This window comes from Urocitellus parryii, chromosome 3, assembly GCF_045843805.1.
Source record: "Urocitellus parryii isolate mUroPar1 chromosome 3, mUroPar1.hap1, whole genome shotgun sequence".
NCBI lineage: Eukaryota > Metazoa > Chordata > Mammalia > Rodentia > Sciuridae > Urocitellus > Urocitellus parryii.
Genome location: NC_135533.1, coordinates 182,096,953 through 182,122,636, shown reverse-complemented (window position 1 = coordinate 182,122,636; position 25,684 = coordinate 182,096,953). Strand labels below are relative to the sequence as shown.

The 25,684-nt window shown below is 41.7% G+C and overlaps 1 protein-coding gene across 2 annotated transcripts in view; it reads right to left on the bottom strand.

The window, feature by feature from the left end:
• The window catches only part of Ube2e1 (ubiquitin conjugating enzyme E2 E1), a 71,584-nt gene extending 53,284 nt beyond the window's left edge, over positions 1-18,300 (bottom strand). The window contains exons 1-3 of one of the 2 annotated variants that reach the window (XM_026406255.2): positions 18,131-18,300; positions 16,835-17,019; positions 12,489-12,539 (exon numbers count right to left, since the gene is read on the bottom strand). In XM_026406255.2, coding sequence (XP_026262040.1) covers positions 12,489-12,539; positions 16,835-16,986 — 203 coding nt within the window. In that variant the 5' untranslated portion in view covers positions 16,987-17,019; positions 18,131-18,300. Of the gene's footprint in view, positions 1-12,488; positions 12,540-16,834; positions 17,020-18,130 lie in introns of those variants that run through there. The other variant, XM_077796240.1, reaches the window with a different exon arrangement.
• Positions 18,301-25,684: the final 7,384 nt, after the last annotated feature.

Here is a 25,684-nt window from a genome sequence, read left to right as displayed (position 1 = left end):
TCAACATGTCATTTTTTTAGGACTGGCCCATATCAACTGACAATATTTACTTTTTTTAAGTGAGACATCTCAGGATCCTAAGCTGCAAAGAAGAAATGTCTTCTAGGGGTCTACCATTCTCACAGAGGAGTGAAGTTAAGCAATCAAGACTTTGACAGAGAGAGTTATTTGGAAAAAGATCCAGGAACAAAGCAGTCTCATTTACCAGTAAGTAGTAGCTATACAGCCAGTCTATGCACACAGACTATAACCACTTAACATACATTTATTTTGAAATATTTACTTAGGTGATAAATGTTTTCTTTTAGGGTGTTTATATATACCAAGTCAGTGATCTTTTATTTAGAATAAATGTGTTCTAGTAAAGATTCCCAAGAAATAAATTTTTATAATGCCAATTCCAGTAAATTATCTTAAAAAACTGAGATGTATTCTCACAGAAGTGGAAAGGTTATAAGTGGGAGAAATTTAAATTATTTGTGAAGCAAAACTGCTTGTGATTCTATGTGCTATTTTTTTTGTTTTCCTATGTCAGTATCTAATTTGTTAGTGATCCCAATTACTCTTGGAATAGAAGAATAACTCCTAATCCTACAAATTTCTGAATTCTACCTTCAGTTTTTCAGATTAAGCAGGATGAACAGTACCTGGCCTAATCCAAAACAAATTGATGACCCAATTAGTAGACAATTAGATGATGCTCATAAGGTGTTTTAAGAGTTCTAGATATGGGGCTGGGGATGTGGCTCAGGTGGTAGCGCGCTCGCCTGGCATGCGTGCGGCCCGGGTTGAATCCTCAGCACCACATACACACAAAGATGTTGTGTCCGCCGAAAACTGAAAAAAAAAAGTTCTAGATATATCCAATACAAAGCATTCACACAAATGTCAATCGTAAAAGAATGAAAAAAACTGAATATGAATAACTTATTCTCTTTATTTTAAAATTCAACCCAGTGCCTCACATATGTTAGGTGAGTGCTCTACCACTGAGCCACAACCCCAGCCCCATAACTTACTGTTTGCTAAAAGTAAACACAAGCACCCACTCATTTTGGTACATTCTTAAGTTTGAATAGAATACAAAAGTTGAATGTAAATCAAAGCAAATAAAACATTTTTAAGGATGGAAAAATTTATAGATTTTCTAATTCATGCACTGCTAGCTATTTTCAAACTAGAAATTCTTCAAGATATATATGATCCAACACTATTTATAATATCTATACTACAATGTCAGTTATAACGATCACAAAGGGCTTGGATCTCATAAAATGTTAGCTTTTCTTTGGTAAGGGAGAAGGAAACAATCAACAAGGATTTTGAGAATCCACAAAAATGACACACCCTGTCCCCAGAAAGAAAATATATACAATATTAAGAAATTCTTTCCTCAAGAGTATTAATGAGTCAGGTGCAGTGACACATGCCTGGGATCCCAGTGACTGGGGATGCCAACTCAAGAGGATTACAAGTTTGAGCCCAGCCTCAGCAACTTAGTGAGGTCCTGTGGATAAAATAAAAAATAAAAAGGGCTGGGGGTATGAAAGAATACCCTGGGTTCAATCCCAGTAGCCAAAAAAAAAGTATGAATGAGATAATACCCAATCTCCTTTACAGAAAAATACAACGAAATATTCTAACCATGAAGAGTAACACCAATAACATCTTTTTCTTAAAAATCATTCCCTCCTTTTAGTCATCTCTAAATTAGAGGTCTGTCATCCCTAAATTAGGTCTATCATGCAAAGGTCAGTAACAAACTTTCAGATGTAAAATGCAATGGCTATTTGCTGGCCTTCGGTCTCACAGCCTCACTTCAAATTTGATAATTGCTCTTACCCCAAAACACTTTCCACTGACTGCCTTCTAACACCACACTCTTGATTTTCCTTCTCTAACTCTACCTTTGTTGGGTTCCCCTAATAAAAATCTCTAAATGCTAGGTGCCTAAGCCTCCATCTGAGACATCTTGTGTTTCCAAGTGAGCTACATTCCCCAGCCGTTCAAGATTCTCCACCCAGTAAGGTCTCCTGAATGTTGTCTCAACATCAAAATATCCCTCTGCAATTCAATTACCTATATCAACTTCTATCTGACACCTTCATCTTGGTGCCTAATGGCAATCCATGTCTGAAAAGGAGTCATTTCCACCTTACCTTCCTCCTAACACACTCTATTTCATGGATTTCCCAATCAATAAAACATCACCATCCTCTAGCCAATACCAAACCCCACAAACCTAGGGTCACTCCTGCTCCTTTCCCATAACTCCTATATGTAATTCATCAACATCTGAACAGGTCACAGTGTTCTAATCCCATCTCCACGGCCACCACCTTAATCCTAGCAACCACTACCAGTTAATCTTAAAGATAGCAGAGGTCTCCCTTCTCCCATTAGTGCCATATTCCTAGCTATTTTCTATAAGCAGGGAGGTGGGTAAAGCCTTTTAAGTCACTGCAGAGATAATGTCACTTCCTAGCTTCAAAATCTTCAATGGCTTCTGACTGTTCTTCAAATAAAATCCCAACTCTTTACCATAGTTTATATAATCTGCATCACTTGGCTCCCTCACACCTCAGGGCCTCTGTGTTTATGTTTCCCTCTGTCTGGGAGGTTCTTCCTGGACTTTGCACAAGGCCATTTCCTTTCTTCTCATCTTTCAGGTCTTTGCTTAAATGTCTTCTTAAGGCTTTTCCAGGTAACCTCCTTGCACTCCCCAATTATTCTCTATCACTGTGTTCCATTAGTTCTTTCCTACTCTTCAAATTTGTACTGATCCTTTTAATTGGTTGTTGCCTATAGTTCCTACTAAAATTCAAGTTTCACAAGCCAGAGGCTAGCTTTGTTTTTAGTCACCTATACAGCAACCCCTAGCACAAAAACACTCTATTATTTTAGATGACTAGGATCTTATCTACTTATGCTGCTGTCACTTTTTGATAGTCCTGCTTCCTGATCATAATTCTAACTTTTTGAGTTGCATCATATCTAAAACTTTTCTCCAAGAAAGATCACCCCAACCTCCTCTACTGCTATTTGAAAAATGTGTTTTAGTGTCTCTATAGAATTTACTAGGGGTCTATCCACATCAATTTTCCATCTATCAATTAAAATAAATGTAAATGCCCAAGGTCCTAAAAGTACATATAATGATCATTGTTTTAACACTAGAAAACCCTCCTGAGAGCTCTCCATTGACTATTACTATTATTTAAAATGTAGTACTGACACAGGTCCATTGAGACACCTCAGAGGTGACAACCTGTGGCAAATCTGCTTTTGAATGCTATGTAAGAGATAATACCAGTTCCTTTACTTTGGCCTGCTATTTCACTTTGTCACATTCAGGTCAGCACATTCTTTGAAAAGCAGACAGAATTTCATTTTTAAACAACTCTGTTAAAGTATGAGCGAACAGTATGTATGCCTCCCCGAGTAGCAAAACCTAGTAACAACTTTAACTTATTCTCTTCATACGAAAATCTCTGGTACTGCAGGACTTTTCCAGCTGGAATGGGACATTACCTTGGCATCCCAAAGATTTATCTATGTGGTGTGGCATAGATTCCGGAAGGCAATCCATGATCACTTGCACGTGTGTTTCAAGAAAAGAGTCATTAGCATACAGCCGTTCCTGGGTTCCGGTTCTCAAGCAGGGGCTTTGATGAGCTTTTAGCCTACAGGGTAGGAGGTTTCCCAGAGGATTAGAAGCATATTCTGACACCAGTTACTAGGTCTTTTGTTTCACTTCAGAGTGTGGCTGCATAAGAGAGGCTGAGTAAGAATGGGCTTATTATGAAACCCTGTTTCACTTCACTGGTGATAGGGAATGTGTCAGATGTCTCAAGCCGGTGCCAGCATCTCTAACATAACCAACTATCTGGGATAGCTTTAGGATTTGGGGGAACATCTCTGGAAACCCAACTTACTTAGTACCCCTACATCCATGCTCACTTGTGGGCAAACAGTAACCTTATAAAGACCTAAATTAGGTTTCTGTGTTTTTGTGTTCTTTACTCTTCCTTTGACACTGTAGAGATGCAAAAATAATAACCCCTGTTCTTAAGCAACTTAAAAGTTCCCTGGGAGAGAACAAACTGGAGACAGGAGATGGAGTTGTAGTTCAGTTGGTGAAGCATTTCTTCAAACCCATGAAGCACTGGGTTCAATCCTCAACACCACATAAAAATAAACAGATAAAAATAAGAATTGTGTCCATCTACAGCTAAAAAAAAAATTAAAAAATAAAAAAACTGGAGACAGATGCTGCTGCTTCAAATTCTACATGAGCTGGAGTGCTACCAAGCACCAAAAAGGCTTCTAATCTGGTAGGAAACTGTCACTTCATCAGAATCCCAGGAAACCATCCCTTCTCAGCATCCACTCTCCACTTAAGGCCTCTGGTTGCATACTTTACCATCTTCTCTAATTGTGTTTACAACACTGTGTCACCTTTGCTTGCAATTTCATCCCTTTCCTGTTTGCTTCTTTCTTTCAGCCCACAAAGCATACTCATAAATTTTTATATTTTAAAGCCCTTGGAGAAAATTTCCTTGACCTCCCCTAGACTTTTGCAAACCTCCGCTCATCTTCTTCCTTCTTCTTTGCTGCTGCTTTCTCCCAGTTCTGTTTACCAATCCTGCATTTGTAGACATCTCTCAGAACACAATTCTTAACTCTCCTATTCCCCTTGGTAACCTTATGTACTTTACCATCACCAAAACTTTCAAGTCAAATGTGGACTTCCAAAGCCAGCTCCACTTAGCACCACTGTCAGGCCATCTCAGGTTACATGTGTGAAAACTTAAACACACAGAAGCATCATGATGCCTGCAGCTTACTTTCATGTGATATCTCAAAATAAACAGAAACAATGCATACATGGTAAATTTTTAACACCTGATTAGTCAAGGTGAAGGGTGGGTACTTGCTGTATTATTCTTCTGCAGCTCTGAAAACTTTCAAACTAAAAACGTTTTGATAAACATGTAAGGTCTGAATCAAAGTCAGAAATCACTGTCTTTGCCTTTTAGGGGATTTATAATCTACTTGTCTAATCTCATCTAAAAGTGGGTAGATCTGAGAGTTCCACAACTGATTAATAATAAATCAAATATATAATCAAATTGCAAATATTTACTAATGGCCTACTAACTGTAACATGCTAACAAAAATTGTGTATGATCAACAAAGCAAATAATTAAACTATTTTAACCTTGGAGAGAGGACCTCTGCCTCCCCCAAGTCAGTTCATTTTTCTGCCTTATCTATTTGTATTAATGATGGCACCAGCATCTTCCCCAGTACCCAAAGGGACCGTGAATTCCTTTTTAAGTTCTCCATATCTAAATCAGTAGCCAAGTTCCTTGGATTCTACTGCCGCCTTCTATTCTCCACTTTAAAGGCCACCACCTGCAACTCTGACCTACCACAGACTACTGAAGCAATCTCCAAGTCTCCTGCTTCCCACTCAGATCTACTCAATCCTTGTTTGTCTCTATCCAGATGCTCAGCTCTAAATGAATTACGGCTCCTACTTAAAAGAATGATACTGCTCCCTCAGTCTTTATAAAATGAAATTCAAAGCCTTAGCCCATAGTGAGAAACACCACAAGATTGCTCTCTATTTTATCCTCCCACTTGTTTCTTACTATCCAAAGCTTTATTCCCTCCCGTGCAAGAGTGCCCTCTCTCTGCCATCTCTGCTTACATGTTTCCTCCGCCAAGGAGACCCCTGCCAAGGAGACCCCTTATTCTTCACCCTATTTCTCATGTCCTCTGTGAAGCCTTCTCAGATTACTAAGTGCCCCAGGTCAAAGTTAGCTCTCATTCCACTGAACCTTTATAACATGTCAGTTTCATCTATTACTTTGATACTGTTTACCCAGTCTCTATAAAATGAAATTCAAAGACAATATTCAATATTTCCAAGTACTATTCAAAATCCGTGTATGCCTTTCTTACCACAGGTACAGATTATGAACTCCTCGTACAGATTATGAACTCCTCGAGGGCAGTGCCTTTTCATGTAGAACAGGCACTCAAGGTTTGCCACAGGAATTTAACATCAGCATAGCATGCTTTACAAGAATCTACAAAGACTGGTATCTTCTAAGTTATAAGAATTTTCCTCAAAATAATACTTTAACAGTGATAGTTTTTATTCACACATGCACCTCATAAAATTTTCCTTTTTCATCATGTTTAAGTGTACAATTCTGTGGCATTAATTACATTCACAATATTGTACAATAACTGCCACTATTTCCATAATTTCCACCACACTATACAGAAACTCTGTACCCATTAGAAATAACTCCTATTCTCTCCTCCAAATAGCCCCTGGAAACCTCTAATCTACTTTCTGTTCCTCAGGGTTTGCCTATTTTAGGTATTTCATATAAGTGGAATCATACTCTGTCCTTTTGCATCCAGCTCATTTCACTTAGTGTAACATTTTCGAGGTTCAAACACATTGTTACCATGTATCAGAAATTCGTTCTTTTTCATGGCTGAATATTCCACTGTATACACATATGACATCTCATTTATCCACCTCAACGATATGAGTTATTTCCACTTTCTGGCCATTATGAATAATGCTGCTGTGATTACTGACATACATTTATCTGTTTTGAGTCCATTTTCAATTAACATGGGTACAGAAGTTAAAATGCTGAGTGATATGGTAATTCTGTTGAGCTACTTTGTGTGTGTGTGTGTGTGTGTGTGTGTGTGTGTGAGAGAGAGAGAGAGGGGGGGGGAGGGGGGTAGAGAGATATACACACACAACTGGAGATTGAATTCAGGGCCTCACACATGCAAGCAAGCACTCTACCACTGAGCTACATCTCCAATCCTTTTACTTTATTTATTACTAAAGATTGAAGCCAAAGGAGCTTAATCAAAGGAGCTTAACCAGAGTCGCATCCTGAGTCCTTTCTATTTTTTATTTTGAGACAGGGTCTCACTAAATTGCTCAGGGCCTCGATAAATTGCTGAAGCTGGTAACTTGTCATACTCCTGCCTCAGCCTCCTGAGTCAATGGAATTATAAGCATGTACCACTATGCCCAGCCTTTTGAGACAGGGTCTCCTTAAAATTTCCAGGGTGACCCCCCCCTTGCAATTTTCCTGCCTCAACCTCCCCCAGGAGCTGGGATTACAGGTGAGCACAACAGCAACAGTAGAGTTTTATAATTCAGATACAGTTTTTTTGGTAAACACAACAGCCACAAGAGTTACCTACTCATTTGGAAAACTATTCACTTCTGGACAGGTTTCCTTCCAACCCTCAGTCCCCAGATGATGATCTAATTTCAGGAGATTAACCCTTGTTTGGGTGCTAACTTGACTGTGTGCCATCCCAATCTCCTGGTTCTCACTATTTTCAACATTGCTTTTACATATGTAAAGACACACACTGCAATGGTAACACCAAGTGAAAAGTTAAGAAACTAACCATTGTTCAGATGTTTAAGTCATATTTTCATCCTTAAAACATTTAGCAACATTAGACAAAGGCATTAAAAGGATGTTTTTCAGCACATACATGGATTTTTGAAAAGGATGACTTTGTTAATCCCACTCTTACACTCAAACAACCATTTAAAACATGCTGAACTTGGACAACCATTTAAGACTATTATTGCAAGAAAAAGACTTCTTTTCATTCCCAAAGTAAGCAGCCTCTCACTATCATTACCACCAATTATAGATTTTGTTAAATGAGAAAAGTACAAGTATATAAATTCAAATAAACTATGTGGAAAACTATGCACAAAGTGCAAATCTGAAGCATCTCTGCAAAGAGCAGAACAGAAGATGTCATGGAGATCTTTCACTATTTAATAAATAAACTTGCACATTTGAATTTTTCAAAAATACACGTTCTTATACGATTGTGTAATTTTTTTTTTTTTAGTTTTGTTTTCGGCGGACACAACATCTTTGTTTGTATGTGGTGCTGAGGATCGAACCCAGGCTGCACGCATGCCAGGCGAGCGCGCTACCACTTGAGCCACATCCCCAGCCCCTGTGTAATGGTTTTAAATTAAATGTATTTACAATACATATTGAATAAATTTTATGATAAAAAAGGCAATGTTAGCTAAAAAGATGAACTATCAAAAAGAGGCTAGCTGGGATTCGTGGTGCATATCTATAATCCCAGCGGCTCAGGAAGCTGAGGCAGGAGGATTCTGAGTTAAAAGCCATCTTCAGCAATATAATGAGGCCAACTAAGCAACTCAGTGAGACCCTGTCTCTAAATAAAATACAAAATATGGATGGGGATGTGGATCAGTGGTTGAGTGCCTCCAAGTTCGATCCCTGGTACCCCCACCGCAATAAATGCTCAACAGGCAATTCTAATATCACCATATCACATACAGAAAACATCAATCTCAATTGAACTTTACAGCAATTGAACATTTATAAGCCCGGCAAGCCAAGTATTTTAGACCGTTCTAATAGATGAGGAAAAAGAGGCTGAGAAAATTTAGTAGCTTTTTAGACAAATGCACTGATTTTTTTTAAGATGTTCTTCTCTTTCACCTTTAAATCATATGATTTACAGCTGAACACAGGCAGTGTATGCTCATAATCCCAACTACTCAGGAGGGGAAAACAGGAAGATTACAAATTCAAGGACAGCCTTGGCAACTTAATGAGACCCTGTCTCAGAATTTAAAAATGTAGCTCAGATAGAGCACCCCATGGTTCAATCCCCAATACACACACACACACACACACACACATAGTAGATATGATTTAGTTGTAAAACTTTAAAACCAAATTTATGTAATTACATAATACAGTTATCCAAGAAAAACAAAAAGCACTGAGTTCTGGAAAAAGAAAACTACTGGTCAAAATATAATGAATTAAATAAAAGGAAATTTATGTTTATTATTTTCTCCCCATGACTGAAATGTTTAATCATTTCTCAAAGACAGTTTATCTTAAAATAGCACCCAACCAAAATCTCAGTTTTTAGGTTTCAAGTCACTATATGAGAAGGTTGTTCACAATATAAATGTGCCCGTTAAAAAAAATCTGAAGTTTAAAGGACTTAGACAAAATATGCCGATCACGATGGGTGGACATACCATCTACGTTTAAGTCTAAGGGCTAGTTATACAGCTGTAACTAGTCAATTTAGCAAAGTTTCAGCTGTGGGCTATAAATAACAGCTGCAAAACTGACTCTAGTGGCCCAGAGTTCACCAGCTATTTAAAAGGCATAATTTTACAATCCAAGATAGGACAAGCGATAGGGAGTCATTACAGCAGTCAAGACAATATTTTTTTCCTAAAAGAACTGAGCCAAACGATAGAGAAAAAAGCCTTTCCAAATGCACAGTAAGTTGAAAGACACTGAATACCCACTGAAGGAAGTAAGTTCTGGAAAAGGTTAAAATGTATCTGAGATACATTAATTGAAAGCCAGGTATTTAGCTCTTTCAAAATATAATTTATAGTTGACGAAATCACAATTCAATAGGAACCAAACTATTTAGCTTTCATGCTGAGGGTTGCTTTGGGAAAAAATACTTTTTAAAATGCGTGCATTTAAAATAATTAAATTCATACATTTTAACTGGAAGCTAACTTCAAAAATTATCCCCAAACTGAATCATTCCTTTTCATCTCCACATTAAACAATTGCATCCTCTAAGATACAAGAACAAAGCATAAAACCAAACACACGTAAGAGACCTGAATATCGGGACTACTAACATTAAAACCATAACACTAGTAAAGGCAACTGAAAGTTAAAAAACAAACTGGGGGATGGGGTACAGGTTTCTGAATCCAGGGATATTCTACCACTAAACTGCATCCCCAGAATTTCTTAGTTATTTTGAAACAGGGTCTTGCTAAATTGCCCCAGCTGGCTTTCAACTTGCAATTTTCCTGCCTCAGCCTCTCAAATCATTGGGATTACAGCCATGAGCCACTGAACTTGGCTTAAAAGTAGAAATTTTAATTCATATTACTTAAAATTTTAATTCATATTACTTAAAAGATCCCACTGAAAGATGTCTTGAGAAAATAAAGCAGTCACTATTTGAAAAGGACAACATAATAGACATTCTCTTGCAAAATAAAGATGACTGGTATTTTCTCTGAATTTACATATTTTTCTCCAAATCTTTAAGTGCACTGAGATTTGTCTGCCCATTATCAATCAACCAACAGCCATGCAGCTTACAGCTTCTCCAGACATCAGCACAGGTAATGCCCAGTTTCACCTTAATTAGGTGGATATTCCAAAGATAAAAAGTTCTACATGCCACAGAAACATAAATCTCTCATACATGAACTCAACTGAAATAATGCAAAACTGAAATGTACTTATCCTATTTTTAAAATGATTCCTACCATCAAAATCTTCAAATTGTTTATAATTTAAAATTCGTCGGCACTTATTCATAAGAAAGCCATTACATGTTCTAATACTAGTTTTGAAACTATGCTTTTAAAACTTTATAATTCCATCAGCTTGAGCTGTGTCAACATGAGACATGATATAAAACAGGAGCAATAACTACAAAATACAGATCTACCAGAGGAATGTCCACAGACTCCACACAATCAATCACAGGAAGCAGTGTACTTCTATTTGAACACCAGTTTCTCTATCTCCAGTTTCTCAACATATTGAAAAGATTTTTTTTTTTTTTTTTTGTGTGTGTGTGTGTAGTGCTAGGGATTGAACCCAGGGCCCTGTGCATGGGAGGCATGCACTTTGCCAACGGAGCTTTATCCCCAGCCCCCTGAAAAGATTCTTATTGGCCATAAAAGAAATACTCAAGAACAAAGTGATTCAGTTTTGAACTGAGCATTTCAAACTAAAAATGACTTTTCTCACGGAACAGGACAAAAATTCAATAAGCATCTCACACCTGGTCAACATTAAGAAAAAATGCATCCAAATTGTGTATATGATGGTGCATGCCAATAACCCAAGATACTCCATAGGCTAGGCAAGGGGATCACAAACTGGAGGCCAGTTGGGGCAACTTGGTGAGACCTTGTTTCAAATTTTAAAAAGGAGGTTGGGAAATATAGCTCAGTGGTCAAGTGCCTGGGCTCAAACCCAGTTCAGGTAGGGGAAAAAGTATCCTATAAAATAGAAATACTAAAGTTTGCATTTAATCCAGTAATCACAGTTTAGAAAGTTCAATGTTAATAAGCAAAATAGTGCATTTAGTTTTCTTTTTTTTTTCTTAGTTATAAAATAAAGATATTGTGCCCACCTATTACTTTATTTTTATGTGGTGCTGAGGATGGTACCCAATGCCTCACGAATGCTAGGCGAGCGCTCTACCACTGAGTCCTGCATTTAGTTTTCAACCTGAATACTCCCACATATTCATCTTAAATTCTGCATATGGCCAATGAATATTTTGTCAGTAACTTGTACTCCTACCTCCAAGTTAGAACATTAATGAAATCTGACATCCCATTCCATTGCTAATCCCAAGAACTGGGAACATGGTAAATGCTATACTTCATTATTTTTTCCTATTCTTTTTTTTAATTGATTAAAAAAAAATGACAGCAGAATGCATTACAAATCTTATGTATACAGCAGAACTTTTCACATCTCTGATTATATATAAAATATGTTGACACCAATTTGTGTCTTCATACATGTACTTTGGATGATGATGTCTATAACATTCCACCACTATACTTCATTTTTGAACTACAGGAGTTATAGGATCTAAGAATGATTCTGCATGAAATACACAGTCCTATTACAGAGTTCTAAGTCTTTCCTTGCACCTTGACTCAACAGTAGCAAATGGCTATTCTAAGTTAAGTGACCAACACACCCTTTGAAAACTGGTTTCAAATTGTTTTGAAACTGAAACACACACACAACACACACACACATATATATGAACTGAACGAACATTATCAAGGGAAAACACCACCTTGCAGGAATTTAAATCTATAATTACAAACAAAATCCTTTTATCAAAGCCACAAATTATTTCCTGAGGTGTTCTGCCAAAAGTTCAACACAAAATAAGTTTGAAGATCCAGTGTCGTAACTCTATACTTTATATTGGCTTCATAGCCTTGAATAAGAGATTACTGTAGCAACGCAAGTTTTCTAAACCAAAATGTACCTCAGCAACTGAAGTGTTTTGCATCATCTTTAAATAACATATAAAAATCCCTTAGGCAAAGAAAGATACACCTTTAAATTTACCTTGCAGTTTTGTTTCATGTATGTAAAAGTGTCTACTACAAATAAATCCATTACTTGGCTTCTACAAAGTACTGAGATAGTCAAAAGTTTCATCAAAGACATTACACTCTGGTTAATACATTTCAGCATACTTGATGCTAGCGCCAAAACAAGGAATTAACCAAAATAAAGCAAAAATCTACAATATTACAAAGAAAAATCCAAGACAGATATTAGAAGAATTTTAAAAAGAAAATAATCTGAAAGGCAGCTCACCTGCAGTTAGGTGGAGGGTCTAAAGTGATGTCTGCCAGTTCCTTCTGAATCCTGGAGTCAGGGAAATGAGAAAGAGAAACACAAGACGCATTAAGGCCTTGCAAGCCTCCCACCTGTAACTACAGGTCTGGCAGACAGACCTAGCCGCGATAATTGGATTCCACTGGGGAATGAGGAAAAGACACATCAAAAACTCAGGTCTGGGACTGGGAATGTAGGTAAGTGATAGAGCACCTGCACAGATGCGTGAGGCACGGGGTTCAATGAGGGGTGGGGGTGGGGGTGGGGTGGAGGGCAGATCTGTAATTTAGGAAAAAATTTTTCCCCCCAGAAGCAGTGAAGCGGAAATCTGAGGTCTCCTGCCATCTACAATGTGTGGGTTCCAACTTCGCCTCCCACATTTGCAGTTTTCCATTTGGGAATCATTTTAAAGATTCCCACTTGCGAGCCGGGCTAAGAAGTCCGAGGCAGGAGGATGGCAAGTTCGAGGCCAACCGGGGCAACAAGGCGAGACTGAGGTCTCAAAATTTAAAAAGGGAAAAGAAAAAAATATGAGGCGGGCTGCACCCTTCGTGATCAGAGTGCTCGCCTAGGAGGCACAAGGTCCAGCATTCAATTCCCCGAACCGCAAAAACAAACAGCCCCACTTGCGGAGCAGTTTCCTGATTCCTCCTTCCCCCGCTCCCCCTCTCCCCTAGGACAGAGATCACAGCCTCCGTGGGTGGGAAGGTCGCGACCCTCTGGCCTCCCCGCCCCGGGAACGCGCCGGTCCAGCCCTAGCCTGGCCCGACGCCCTCACGTCCGGCCCGGCCCGGCAGGGCGCCCCCAGCAGGCCGAGGATCCCAGGACCCGCCCGGCACCGGCCCGAGTCCTCGGTGACGAAGCCAACATGGCGGCTCCCCGCGAGGCCCCTCGGGCCCTGACTGACCTGCCAGGCGTCGCGCACCCTCGGGGCTGGCCGCTCGGCAGCCGCCCCCGCGGCCGGTCCCTCCCACCCCTCCATGCGGACAGACGGCTCGCGCTGCGCGGGTGAAGTTGCCAGCCGGAGGGGATGGGGTGCCCGCGCGGAGGACGCTCCTGGTGCTCAGCGCCGCCCGGAACCTCGGCCCCGACGCCACGCGTCGGCCCGCAGCACCCGCCCGGGCCGCACAGGTGCACCCGCGCCGGCCTCCGCACGCTCGCTCAGCCCACCTCTCCAGACCTGCCTTTTCCTGACGTCCTAACTTCTTGGAAGGCCTGCCCTTTCCTTCCCTGTGGACGCGGACCCCGGACCCCAGTTTTCTGCCCAGGCACCAACCCTCGACTTCACAAAGGGTCCCATCCCCCACTCCTAGGCCGAAGCCACCAGGCAGTTCACACCAAGCCCTGGCCTTTGTCTTCTGCTTACCTAGGCGCTCAGAGCATCCACGAATAGGGCAAACTTGGGGCCTAAGAGCCTCTGCCACTTCTAAACGCCGCCTATTTTTTTATAATCTTTTCTCCTATCATATAAAGCCCTCGGGGCTGTGTTACAACTTAAAAAATCTCACCATGGCAGGATGGTAGTAAAAACAAGAACAAACATACACGCTAGGCAATTTGAATGACAATGATGCTTTTCTCTTTCCAAAGGTTTTCCGGAGGGTAGGAAGAGGCCAGCTATATGCATGAGGTTTTAAAAGGCGCTATTTCTTCCACGTTAAAGTAAAAAATAATAATAATAATAAGGGCGACGACTGGGGAAGTTCATTCAACTTTACTATTGAAGGATATTTCCTGCCCCCTACAAATCTGGTCAGTTTAAGAAAGGGGTTTTTTCAGTCTCTACTGTCATCTATTTACCAGTGTCCTGCTAAATTCCCCTGCTACCAATAAGCATTTCAATTCAAAGACAGTGGCATCCCTGTTGTTTAACTCATTGGATGTTAGATTTAAGAGTTCCAAATCCTGGCTTCCTGATTCCCTACTTGCAGCTTTTAAAATTGGCTGTAATTGGTTTTTTGTTTGTTTTGCAGTACTGGGGATTGAACCCAAGGGGGCTTTACCGCTGAGCTATAACCCCCTTTTTAATTTTTATTTTAAAACAGGATCTCTCTAAATTGCCTGGAATTTGCAATTCTGCCTCAACCTCCCTAGTTGCTGGGATTACAGGCATGCATCACCGCAGCCAGCTGAACTGACTGCATTTTTAAGACCTAGGTATGAAAAAATGTCCTCTCCCTCAGGTCAAATAAGGTAATCACTTCCTTAATACCTAAAAAGTGTATTACCAGACAGCTTTATGCACTTCATCTTGACAGCCAGCATTTGCACCATTTCCAGAGTGCTGGCCAAAGATTTGCAAGAGGAATACATGCATATGTCCCAGGGAGTGAATCTTGTTCAGAACACTCTCCATAGGGGCTTTCCTCTCCCTGCCACCCCCCCCCCCATAGTTTAGAAACCACTTTCCAATGTGCAATGAGTAACCGGTTAAGTCTGCCAATTCAGTCTTGTTTTCACACCATCTCTTGGTAAATTTGTCTCTTCCAATTCTATGGCCAATAACTATCTTCCAAATCAATATATTTCACAAAGCACCATCTATAGGATCCCACTAACATCAATTTTCCTCTTTTACTCTTTCCTGGATATACTGTCCCTCTCCACCTTTTGCCTTTTGATATTAACCTTAGTTAGCTCTGCTTTAACACAAATAGTCACTCTTTCAGCAAGTTCTCCAGGCAACTAAATTCACTGCATAAAAACAAAACTGATGTTAACTTATAGGTAAGATCACTATTTGAAGCTTCTCATCTCTTTCCCAGCCATTCCAAATAATTTTTTAACCTCCTTTGCCTAAATGAGCAAATTGAGTCTAGGGGAAAATCCTCCTCTTTGTGAATGCTAACAAAAAGGTCACTATATTTTATTTGGTGCCTATGCCTTTACCCCCAAATGTATTCATGTACACCAGGGATACCCAGCAAAATATAGAAAAAAAAATACTAATGACCCAAAGCAGATATCCTACAATGGGGCAGGTCAGGCCAAAAGCAGCCTGAGGATAGGGAGCTTAGAGGTTTGGGGGAGGGGTAATTGTTAAGAAAAGGACCCAGCCAGAGTGGATAGGGTAGATGCCAGATTCCCGGAGAACCCACTCAGAGCTCATCAAAAAGGGCCAGTTAGGACTCCTGGGAAGATGAAACATAATCAAATTAACCTCCTGAAAATGACAGCAATCTTCCAAGTCATGCCATTTCACCCAAGAACTTCACACTGTTTAAAATAAGCTAAAGTCACTACATTGGCCCACAACTAGGTCACCAAAACAGTTTACTAAATTTTCCAAAACTTCAAGTCAGGGGAAATGACAGAACTCAAACTCTCAGGCTCACAACTCTTCTGAAAAATCCCTTTAAGAATGGAATCCTATCTAACCCAGCATTTCGATTCCTTACGGTCTTCACAGCTTGCCACTTTAAGGTTTAACAACTATTTAACTGAGAACAGGATTTATGAAAGGGTGTCTGGGGGTTCCTAGAAATCTGCTATACATTATTTTAAGGGTCATGGGCATGAGAAGATGTTACTTAAGGATGATGGTGGTAAAAAAGTAGCTACCACTACCCCCAAGAGAAGAGGAAAGGAATAAAAAAGCCACTACTTGAATTCAACTGAAAAAAAGGGAAGGGGTGAAAATTTCAGTTTTACAGCATGAGAGCCAATGGCACTAGGAGGAAAAGTCTCCCTGAAATTTGGCAAGTAGAAATTCTTAGAAAAGAGTCACAAAAACAACAAGGAACAACCATTTTACAATCATTTACTGGTTGATTCATGTGCGTCAACTCCCCAAGTCGGAAAAATCTCTTAAAATTCCATCAGAAAACATCACCTACTAAATTTTTTGCCTGCTCATGTGAGCTACTTATTCCTTTTGCAATTTGTGGAGAAAGCACTATGCAAAAAAGATCATCCCTGCAACAGGTGACGAGGAAGTAAGATGGTCATAGAATTCATTTAGACAAGACTTGTCTGGGAATGTGTTAGTAATTAAGAAGTGGGATGACAGCCTTGGAGAGGGTAACAAATCAGTGACCCGAAATCAAATTTGAGGGTCACTAACAAAAGTAACGCGGACTCTTACAAACTTCAGCAAGAAACTCAAGCAGCAAGCCACAACAGCTGCATGTGGACAATGATTAAAAGTAAAACAGAAGAGGCAACAGAGAAAATAATTAGGGCTTCCATGGCCCCGTTTTCATTTTTGAGAACACATAAACTATGAGGAGCACTTAAGCTACCTTCACTGGGAGGCAGATCAAATGCAGTACGAGGCAGTTCGGAAGACAGGAAGCCTGTGGGGGGGTGGGGAGGGGATACGGTACCTCTTGGCGCTGGTGGAAAGGAGCTTGGAGTTTTTGCTCATGCTGACTTTACTCTCCTTCTTCTTGGGGGTGTTTGTTTCTTTCTCGGTTTGCTGGTTGGAGGACGAAGATGAGGAGGAGCTGGTGCTGGCCCTCGAATCGTCATCCGACATAGCGAACCCCCCACCCCACCCCGCAAACGGCCCCTGCAGGGGGAGGGAAACAAAACAGAAACACACAAACCATGCAGGCGGTGTAAATAAGGAACTCGGGTGCTGTCAGGAGGGCACAGACCCTGGCTGCACCCAGCCGCCCACCACCCGCTTTTCAAAGTCTCCAGGCCCATTAAAGCTTTTGCAAATCGGTCGTGGCTTGTTTATTTTTGGCCCCAAGTGAAGGACACGGTGGGAAAACGGTCTGGAGCCCTGCAAGCAGCCCCTCCCTCGCCCCCCGGGGCTCCCCACCAGGCTGGGAGGGAAAGCCGAGGTGGTGGAGGAGGACAGGGGCGCGGGGTGCCTCGGTGGGGACAGGAGGGAAGGTCCCGGCGGCCGGCCGGCCTTGGGGCTGTTTTTGTCCGCTTTCCGGGGGTCGCGGGGGGCCGGTGGCCCGGGCGAGACTGCGGGGGCCACGAGCGGAGTTTGGCGAGGTCGGGAAGCGAGGAGGGGCGGGAAGGAGTAAGAGAGGAAGCCGAAACGGGGGGACGGAGGCGGGGAGCGGGTGCCCGGTGGGGGAAGGGAGAGGCCGCCGGGGGGGGGGCAGGGGCGACGAGGCCCGAGGCCCCGCGCCGCGCCCCGACGCCCCTCCCGCCGGCCTGCCCCAGGGCGGCCCAGCTCCGGACTGCGCGGTCGGGGCGGGGGTCCCGAGCACACGCCCGATCGCCCCCCGCGGAGGGGTGGGGGAAGCGGGGGGCTCGGCCTCCGCAGTAGCGGAATAACAATGAGCCCGTCGGCCCGGGAGGGGTTAATCCCCGCGGCCCCCGCCCGGGAGGAAAGCGGGGCTCCCCCAACTCCCCCTCCCCCGCTCCCGGCCCCCTCGGCGGCCAGTGGGGGGCTCCCGGGCAGCGCTGACAGTTCGAGCCACCATGCCCCCCCACCCGGCCCCGACGCGGGCGGCCCCCGCACCCCACGCGGCCGGGGGTCCCTGCCCATCCCCCGCGGGCGGGCCCCGGACCCCTGGGGCTCCCCGGCCCCTCTCCACCACCACCTCGGCCCCGTGCCTGGCGGCCCGGGCGGCGCGGGTCCGGGAGGCGGCGAGGGGTGTCCCCGAGGCCCGGCGGCGCGGCCGGGGGGCGGCGGGCGGCGGGGGGGATCCCCGTACCTCTCTTTGTGTCTGGCTCCTCCGTGCCGCCGCCGCGGCTGCTGCTGCGGCTGCGGCTGGGCCTGGCCACTCGTGTCTCTCTCTCGCTGGGAGAGAAGCGGAAGTGCAGCAACAGCAACTATTAAACAGGCAATGGCTTCCCCCAGCCACACACGCTCGCACACACACCACTCCTCCTCCTCCTCCTCCTCCACCTCCTCCTCCTCGCCCTCACCCCTCCCCCACCCGGCCCGGTCCCACCCACCCGCGCTCCCCTCCCCCTGCAACACCTCGGGGGTGGGGGTGGCGCGAGGAGGACACCGGGGACCCCGGAAAACCCTGTCGCCTTCCCCACCCACACCCCGACCCCAGCGCCGCCTCCAGACGCCCGAGAAGGGGGCGAGGGGTGTGAATTTTTTTCTCAAGTGGTTCGGGGGGACCTGGATTCTGGGCGCGACCGGGGAAGCGGGTGAGAGACCGGGGGCGATTGAAACTAGATGGAATAGAGAGAGGAAGTTCTTTCCAATGAAGGCTTCTGGAAAGGGGGGGGGGCGGGAGTGGCAAATTAGTGAAAAAGATGGTCATCTGGTGGCAAGGACTTTGGACTAGAAAATTCAGCGGGAACTCCTCCTAAAAAAAGTGATCAGTTTAAAGAGAGGGGAAAAAAAAAAAAAAAAGATCCCTCAACAGGGTTTCCTTTGGGCTGATACTTGCTTCTCCCTCTAGCAATTTACCTGCCTGGAGCAGAGGTCACGCCTGTGAGAAAATCCCAAGCTTGGAGTTTTCTGTTCAGGGCACGAGGCACGTGCAATTTTACAATATTAGAGTCTTCCATTCACTTTTTACAGAAAGTGATGTGGTTTTATAAAAGTGATAGAGAGGATTTCGTGACAGGTAGAAACCAACGTGAGTCGGGGTTTGCAAATGTGAGAGTCACTGGGAATACACAATATACCACTGAGTTAGACGGGTTTTAGGATTTTTAGTGTCCATTGACATTAGATGTAAAGTTTGATTTTTTTAGAAATCGGATGGAAAGTTATACGGGTTTTTTTTTTTCTTTTTAACCTTTTGCCATAGTAAAAATGCTATTCGAATAATATTTTTAGAATAATCACAGCAATTCTGCTGAGTTGTTCCTTATTTAGCATTTTAACAAAATTGATTTTTAGAAATATTAAGTCATCAAATTACAACTTAGTTTCTTACCTATTTGTCATTTAAATTAAAGGGAACTGAAATAATGTGTGCCATCCAAATACAACAGTGCACACACACACACAAGGTCTTGACATTGAGGAGACAATCCCAAGTCGGATTTCCACAGCCCACTTAAAAATATTTCATTCAGGTCACCATCATTTTCTACGGTGACAATGGCTTCAGTCATCACTGAACAAAAGATATAAAGACCATGGCATATCAATAACCAGGAAAACAGGCCTTCCCAATACCCAGCTAAGTCCCTTCTAATAATCAAACTGAAATCCCAACTTTATGAAGATTCAAAGTAGCTGGGCATGATGGTATGTGACTGTAATCCCAGTGACTCAGGAGGTTGAAGCTGGAGGATAGCAAGTTCAAGGCCAGGATAGTAATTTTGTAAGACCCTGTCTCAAAATAAAAAGGGCTAGTAAAGCTCAGTGGTAAAGTGCCTCTGGATTCCATCTCTACTACTGTAGGAATGAAAAATGATTCATAAAGTAATGATATACACTTCTTGCTCAGTGCATATGAGGCAACCTTTATCTACCAGAAGTTGTCAATAAAGTCAAGAAATGTAAAACTGGAAGAATATAGATCATCATTTCAGTTTCCTGCCTCCAGACAGAGCTCTCCCTCCACTACCCAAAAGAATTCGGATTTTGAAAAGATCTCCAGACATACCCTTTCTTGGAGTTTGGTTTCAGGAGTCCTGGTAGAGCATTTAAAAATTATGACATTCCTTTATGTATGATATTTGAAAAAAATAATAATAATTCCTTAAAAAAAAACTCTTATACTTTTGTACTTTTTGTACTTGTGTACTTTTTGTACTTCTGATGAAAATGGTATATTTTACAATAAGTAAATTTTTAAAAAAAACTCAGGATTAGGAAAATAATTAAAAGATAGTTATGAAAATTAGCATTTTCTCTTATTAAAGTTTGAATTTCTGATACTTAAAATATGCATTTATTTTATGAGTACCAACAGTGGGGGGGGGGTGGGAATCATACATGTATAAAGACAAGTATAAAGACAAGAGCTGGCAGAGATCACAGGAAAGTAAATTATTTGATTTGTTAAAGTAACCAGGACAGCTAGGCACTCCTGAGGCTGAGGCAGGAGGATCACAAGTTCAAAGCCAGTCTCAGCAATTTAGCGAAACCGTGTCTCAAAATAAAATATAAAAAGGGCTAGGGATGTGACTCAGTGGTTAAGCACCCCTGGTTTCAATCCTCAGTACCAAAAAATAATAATAATTTAAACATAAAGTAACTAGGACACTGGGTGGATGTTTCTTTAATATTGGTTTTCATAAATTATATACTTGAATACTAAGTATAATAATAATTTTAATTTTTTTAGAAAATTGAACTTGATTTTTTATGTTTCATTGTTGATGATTGGTTCAGATTGGTCCCTGGGGAAATAAATCATGAACCCTAAGAGTTCATCCTGTGTAGGGAAGTGCTTTCCCAGGTATCTGTCTAGAAGCCTCCTAACCCTCTTCTGTCTTCCTCTAATCTCTAATACACACTAGTTTAAGTTAGTGCTTTATGGTTTTAGAATGACCTGCCGAGGGGGAATAAAGACCTCAAAATGTTTAGAGAATAATCCACTGCTTTCAAAAGACTAATCTGTATGTATTTTGAATGTAAAGTTGCCTTAGGAAAAAGATTCATTTGAAGCCTTCTAGTTCTTCTATTTAATAGCTACAAGGCCTAAGGAAGTAAATTGATATTCCTGAAGCCAGGTGTGGTAGTTTATTCCTGTGATTCCAGCCACTTGGTCCAGGTCTGCCTGAACAACTACTAAGACCCTGTCTCAAAAAATATAAAAGGGATGGGGATGCAGTTCAGGGTAGAGTGCTCCTGGGTTCAATCCTCAGGGGAAAGTGGAGAGACTAGGAGGAAGGAATTCTCAGGGAATAAGGATTTCATTACTAGAAGGGCTCTAAGAATGGTTCACATTCATGTTATAAGTGAAGAAATTAAGACAAAGAAAGCTGGTACCAATATCTTATCCAAGGTCATGCAGTAAATTGGTGGCAAAAGAGCAATTCTGACCCATGCTGTTCACAGATGATCCTATCAGTTCTGGCAATATTGGGGTGGAAGAAGAGCCTCGATTACAACTGGAGAAAACTAGGGGGCTGGGGATATGGCTCAAGCGGTAGCGCCCCCGTCTGGCATGCGTGCGGCCCGGGTTCGGTCCTCAGCACCACATACAAACAAAGATGTTGTGTCTGCTGAGAACTAAAAAAACAAGTAAATAAATAAAATCTTAAAAAAAAAAAAAAACAACTGGAGAAAATTATATTAAATATAAAAGAACACTGATAATATTTTCAAGACTGCATTAACAATCAAGACATAATTGGAAAAGTGGGCAGATGGGAGCAAGCTAAGGAATCACTGAATTTGTAACATTTACTTGAATAAACTAATGACCACTGTAGAAGGCCTCTACCCCTCATCCTGAGAACAGGATCTTTATTTATTTCATATTTACAGATATGTATTTTTCTTTCTTTTTTTCTTCTCTCTCTCTCTCTCTCTCTCCTCTCTCTTTTTTTCTCTCTCTCTTCCTATTTTACTAAGGATTGAATCCAGGCAGCTCTGCTATTGAGCTACATTCCCAGCCCTTTTTGGTTTTTGAGTCAGGATCTTACTAAATTCCAGAGACTGGCCTCAAATTTGCTATCCTCCTGCCTCAGTCTCCTGAGTTACTAGGATTACAGGCATGCACCACTGCCACTATGCCCTGCTTATGGATAAGTTTTAAATAGGTAATACATTTTCATGCAGTATTTTTCTTTTCTTTTTTTCCTACCAGTAATTGAACACAGGGACTCTTAACCACTGAGCCACATCCCCAGCCTTTTTTATTTTTTTTATTTTGAGATGGGTGGGGTCCCCCTAAATTGCTTAGATCCTCCATAAATTGCTGAATTTGACTTTGAACTTGTGATCCTCTTGCCTCAGCCTCCCAAGTTGTCTGGATTACAGGCATGTGCCACTACACCAAATCCATGCAGTATTTTTTTTAAAGAAACCAGAATGTGTGCTACGAAAATATCCTGTTCCCCCAACACCACCACTCCCAGTTTCCCTCAGAGGAAGCAGTTTTCTGTTGTAGTCTAAGCATGTGCAAGCAAATGCATGCATACACATTGAATGCTTTGATAGGACTGATTCATTTACATTTTTGAAAATGCATCCAGTCAGGGTGGTGACCACAACTCTAATAATCCCAGGAACTCCAGAGGTTGAGGCAAGAGAATGCAGGTTCAAGGCCGGCCTCAACAATTTAGTGAGGCCCTAAGCATCTTAGTATAACAGGGTTAACTTGATGCTTTTACTATATCCCTTTTTTTTTTTTTTTTTTTAAAGAGAGAGTGAGAGAGGAGAGAGAGAGAGAGAATTTTTAATATTTATTTTTTAGTTCTCAGCGGACACAGCATCTTTGTTTGTATGTGGTGCTGAGGATCGAACCCGGGCCGCACGCATGCCAGGCGAGCGCGCTACCGCTTGAGCCACATCCCCAGCCCCTTACTATATCCCTTGTTGCTTTGAAACTTACATATTTTTTTTTTCTGTTTCCCAATCTTCTCCTCCCTAATCTTCTTTTCTCTAACCTTTTCCTTCCTGATCTTCTCCGAACCCCATCTTCTTTTCCCTAACCTTCCTGATCTTCTGTTCCCTGATCTTCTCCTTCCTGACCACTCCTCCCTAATCTCATTTTCCCTCAATCAATTAAAAGCCCCCTGTTCCTGCCTGTGGGCGGAATCTCAGCCTTCGGGATAGGAGTGCCCTGTGTTTCTCCTTTGCTAGGAAAGCAATAAGCCGCTTTGGGGACAAGGACTGAGCTGTTGGCAAGTTTAGGAAGACCCTCTCTGAAAAAAAGGCTGGGGTCATAGTTCAGTGTAAAGCTTTAGGCTCCTGGGTTCAATCCCTGGTACAAAAAAAAAAAAAAGAAAAAGAAAAAGAAAAAAGAAAGAAATTCAGTCACAGAAACCCAAACAGAGGTGCACTGTGACATCTCCCAGGCTTTGAGAAAGTGGGCTCCAGTTTTCACTAGTACCTGTTCCTGGTTCTCAAAATGATCCAACTCTCTTCTTCAAGTCATCTTTAGAATATCAAGTACTTTAAAGTAGAAGCACTTGAAGATCAAGGGGCTAGCTGATCCCTAGAAGGTGAAAAAAAAAAAAAAAACAGTTAATTCAAAAGAAAGAGACCCAGTCTTAACTTTTTTGAGCACTCCTAGTTTGGCTTGTTGCTTATACTGAAATTCCAGTATTTCACAAAAATAACCCCTCTCATTTGGTCAAATTCATGCCCAAAGAATTGTTAAACAAATTAACATTTGTTTAACTTACCTATGGCTAAATTGAAAGCATTTGCTTTCTCTGTTAAACAAAAATATCTTTTTTAAAAAATTTTTAATGTTTATTTTTTAGATTTTGGCGGACACAACATCTTTGTTTGTATGTGGTGCTGAGGGTCGAACCCGGGCCGCATGCATGCTAGGCGAGCACGCTACCGCTTGAGCCACATCCCCAGCCTAAACAAAAATATCTTATGCTTGGAATTTAGAAAGAATTTCTTCAAAGCCTTTCCTGAAAAGATGGTCTCAGTATAGATTTCAGTCTACTTATTTCATTGTATAATGCTCCATTGGCTAAAAAATCTGTTCCTTATACAGAAAGATAAGGAAGAGTCACAAAAAACGTCAATTCCATGAAGGCTATCTTTAATTTGGGTCATTTTTCCATAAGCCTTAAAAAAAAAAAAAAAAAAAAAAAAAAAACAACAACAACAAAAAACAATAAAGCTGATTTCAGACCCTAAGCATCCTCAGACTATTAGTCCACCGTGTTGCTATCACAGGAAGCTAGGACAGAGCTAAATTATTTTTTCTACCACACGGAGGCATTGAACAACCATGTGAGTTTCAAATTTTACCAAGGCTTGATAAGAGTCTAATACTGTCTCAGGCAAGGGCAAAGAGTTTATTTGATGTCTAAGAATGGGTAGTGCTTAATATGAGAACACTCTTCTCGATTTATAATTGAGCATTTCCTCTATCAGACTTGTTTTCTAAACAAATTAACCTTCTATACATTGATCACATGAGGACAGACAACGTTGGAATATACTAGAATGCAATTTGAGTAGTTTGGTTCATCAACCTCTGAAACGTTTTCCTCAATTTAACAATTTTTCAGTTTACCAAACTTTGCAGGAGCAAAATAATAGGGAATAATTACATTCATTTCACATTCTTAATAGATATATGGTGAAAGTTTTAAAATTGTATCAAACTCCCTACAGTTATATGGTGTGGCAAATCTACAGCCAAGGATCCAGTTTTTTTTAGAGGGGATCTGGGGGAGGTATACCAGGGATTGAACTCAGGGGCACTCAGCCACTGAGCCACATCCCCAGCCCTGTTGTTTATTTTATTTAGAGAGAGGGTCTCACTGAGTTGTTTAGTACCTCTCTTTTGCTGAAGCTGGCTTTGAACTCCGGATCCTTCTGTCTCAGCCTCCTGAGCCGCTGGGATTATAGGCGTGCACCACTGCACTGGGCTAAGGATCCAGTTTTGAATCCAAAATTTACTTTAATAATTGTAAACCCCAGAAGCAATTGGCAACCATTCTTGACTTGCTAAGTTTATATGATATGTCTTTGTCACAGATAATACTTATGTCTGAGAATCTCAATCAAATAATGAACAAATATTTATTAATTAGCCTGTGTGGTCTAAGCACAGTGCTGAGTTCAGTGGCAGATGTGAAGTCTAAGAGGTACATCCTGGCTTCTGGCAAGGGCCAAGGGAGAAAAGATTAGAACTGAGTCTACAAGGAAAAGCAAGACTTCGGAAACAGAGATGCAATCCCCAAAGATTGAAAGGACATTAAAAAGATAAGGAAGATATCAGATGGAACCAAATATGTTGTTATTAAAATATAAAATTACAGCCAGCTGCAGTGACATGTGCCTGTTGTCCCAGCTGCTCCAAGGCTGAGGCAGGAGGATTACTTGAGACCAGATCAGGGCCAGTCTTCAGCAAAACCTTGTCTTTTTAAAAAAGAAAATTTGAGCTGGGCATGGTGACCCAGGCCTGTAATCCCAGCAGTTTGGGAGGCTGAGACAGGAGAATTGCAAGCTCAAAGCCAGCCACAGCAAAAGCAAGACGCTCAACAACTCAGTGAGACCCTGTCTCTAAATAAAATACAAATAGGGAGCTGGGGCAGGAGCTCAGCAGTAGCGCACTTGCCTGGCATGTGTGAGACACTGGGTTCAATTCTCAGCACCACGAGTAAATACATAAATAAAGATCCATCAACAACTAATAAAAATGTTT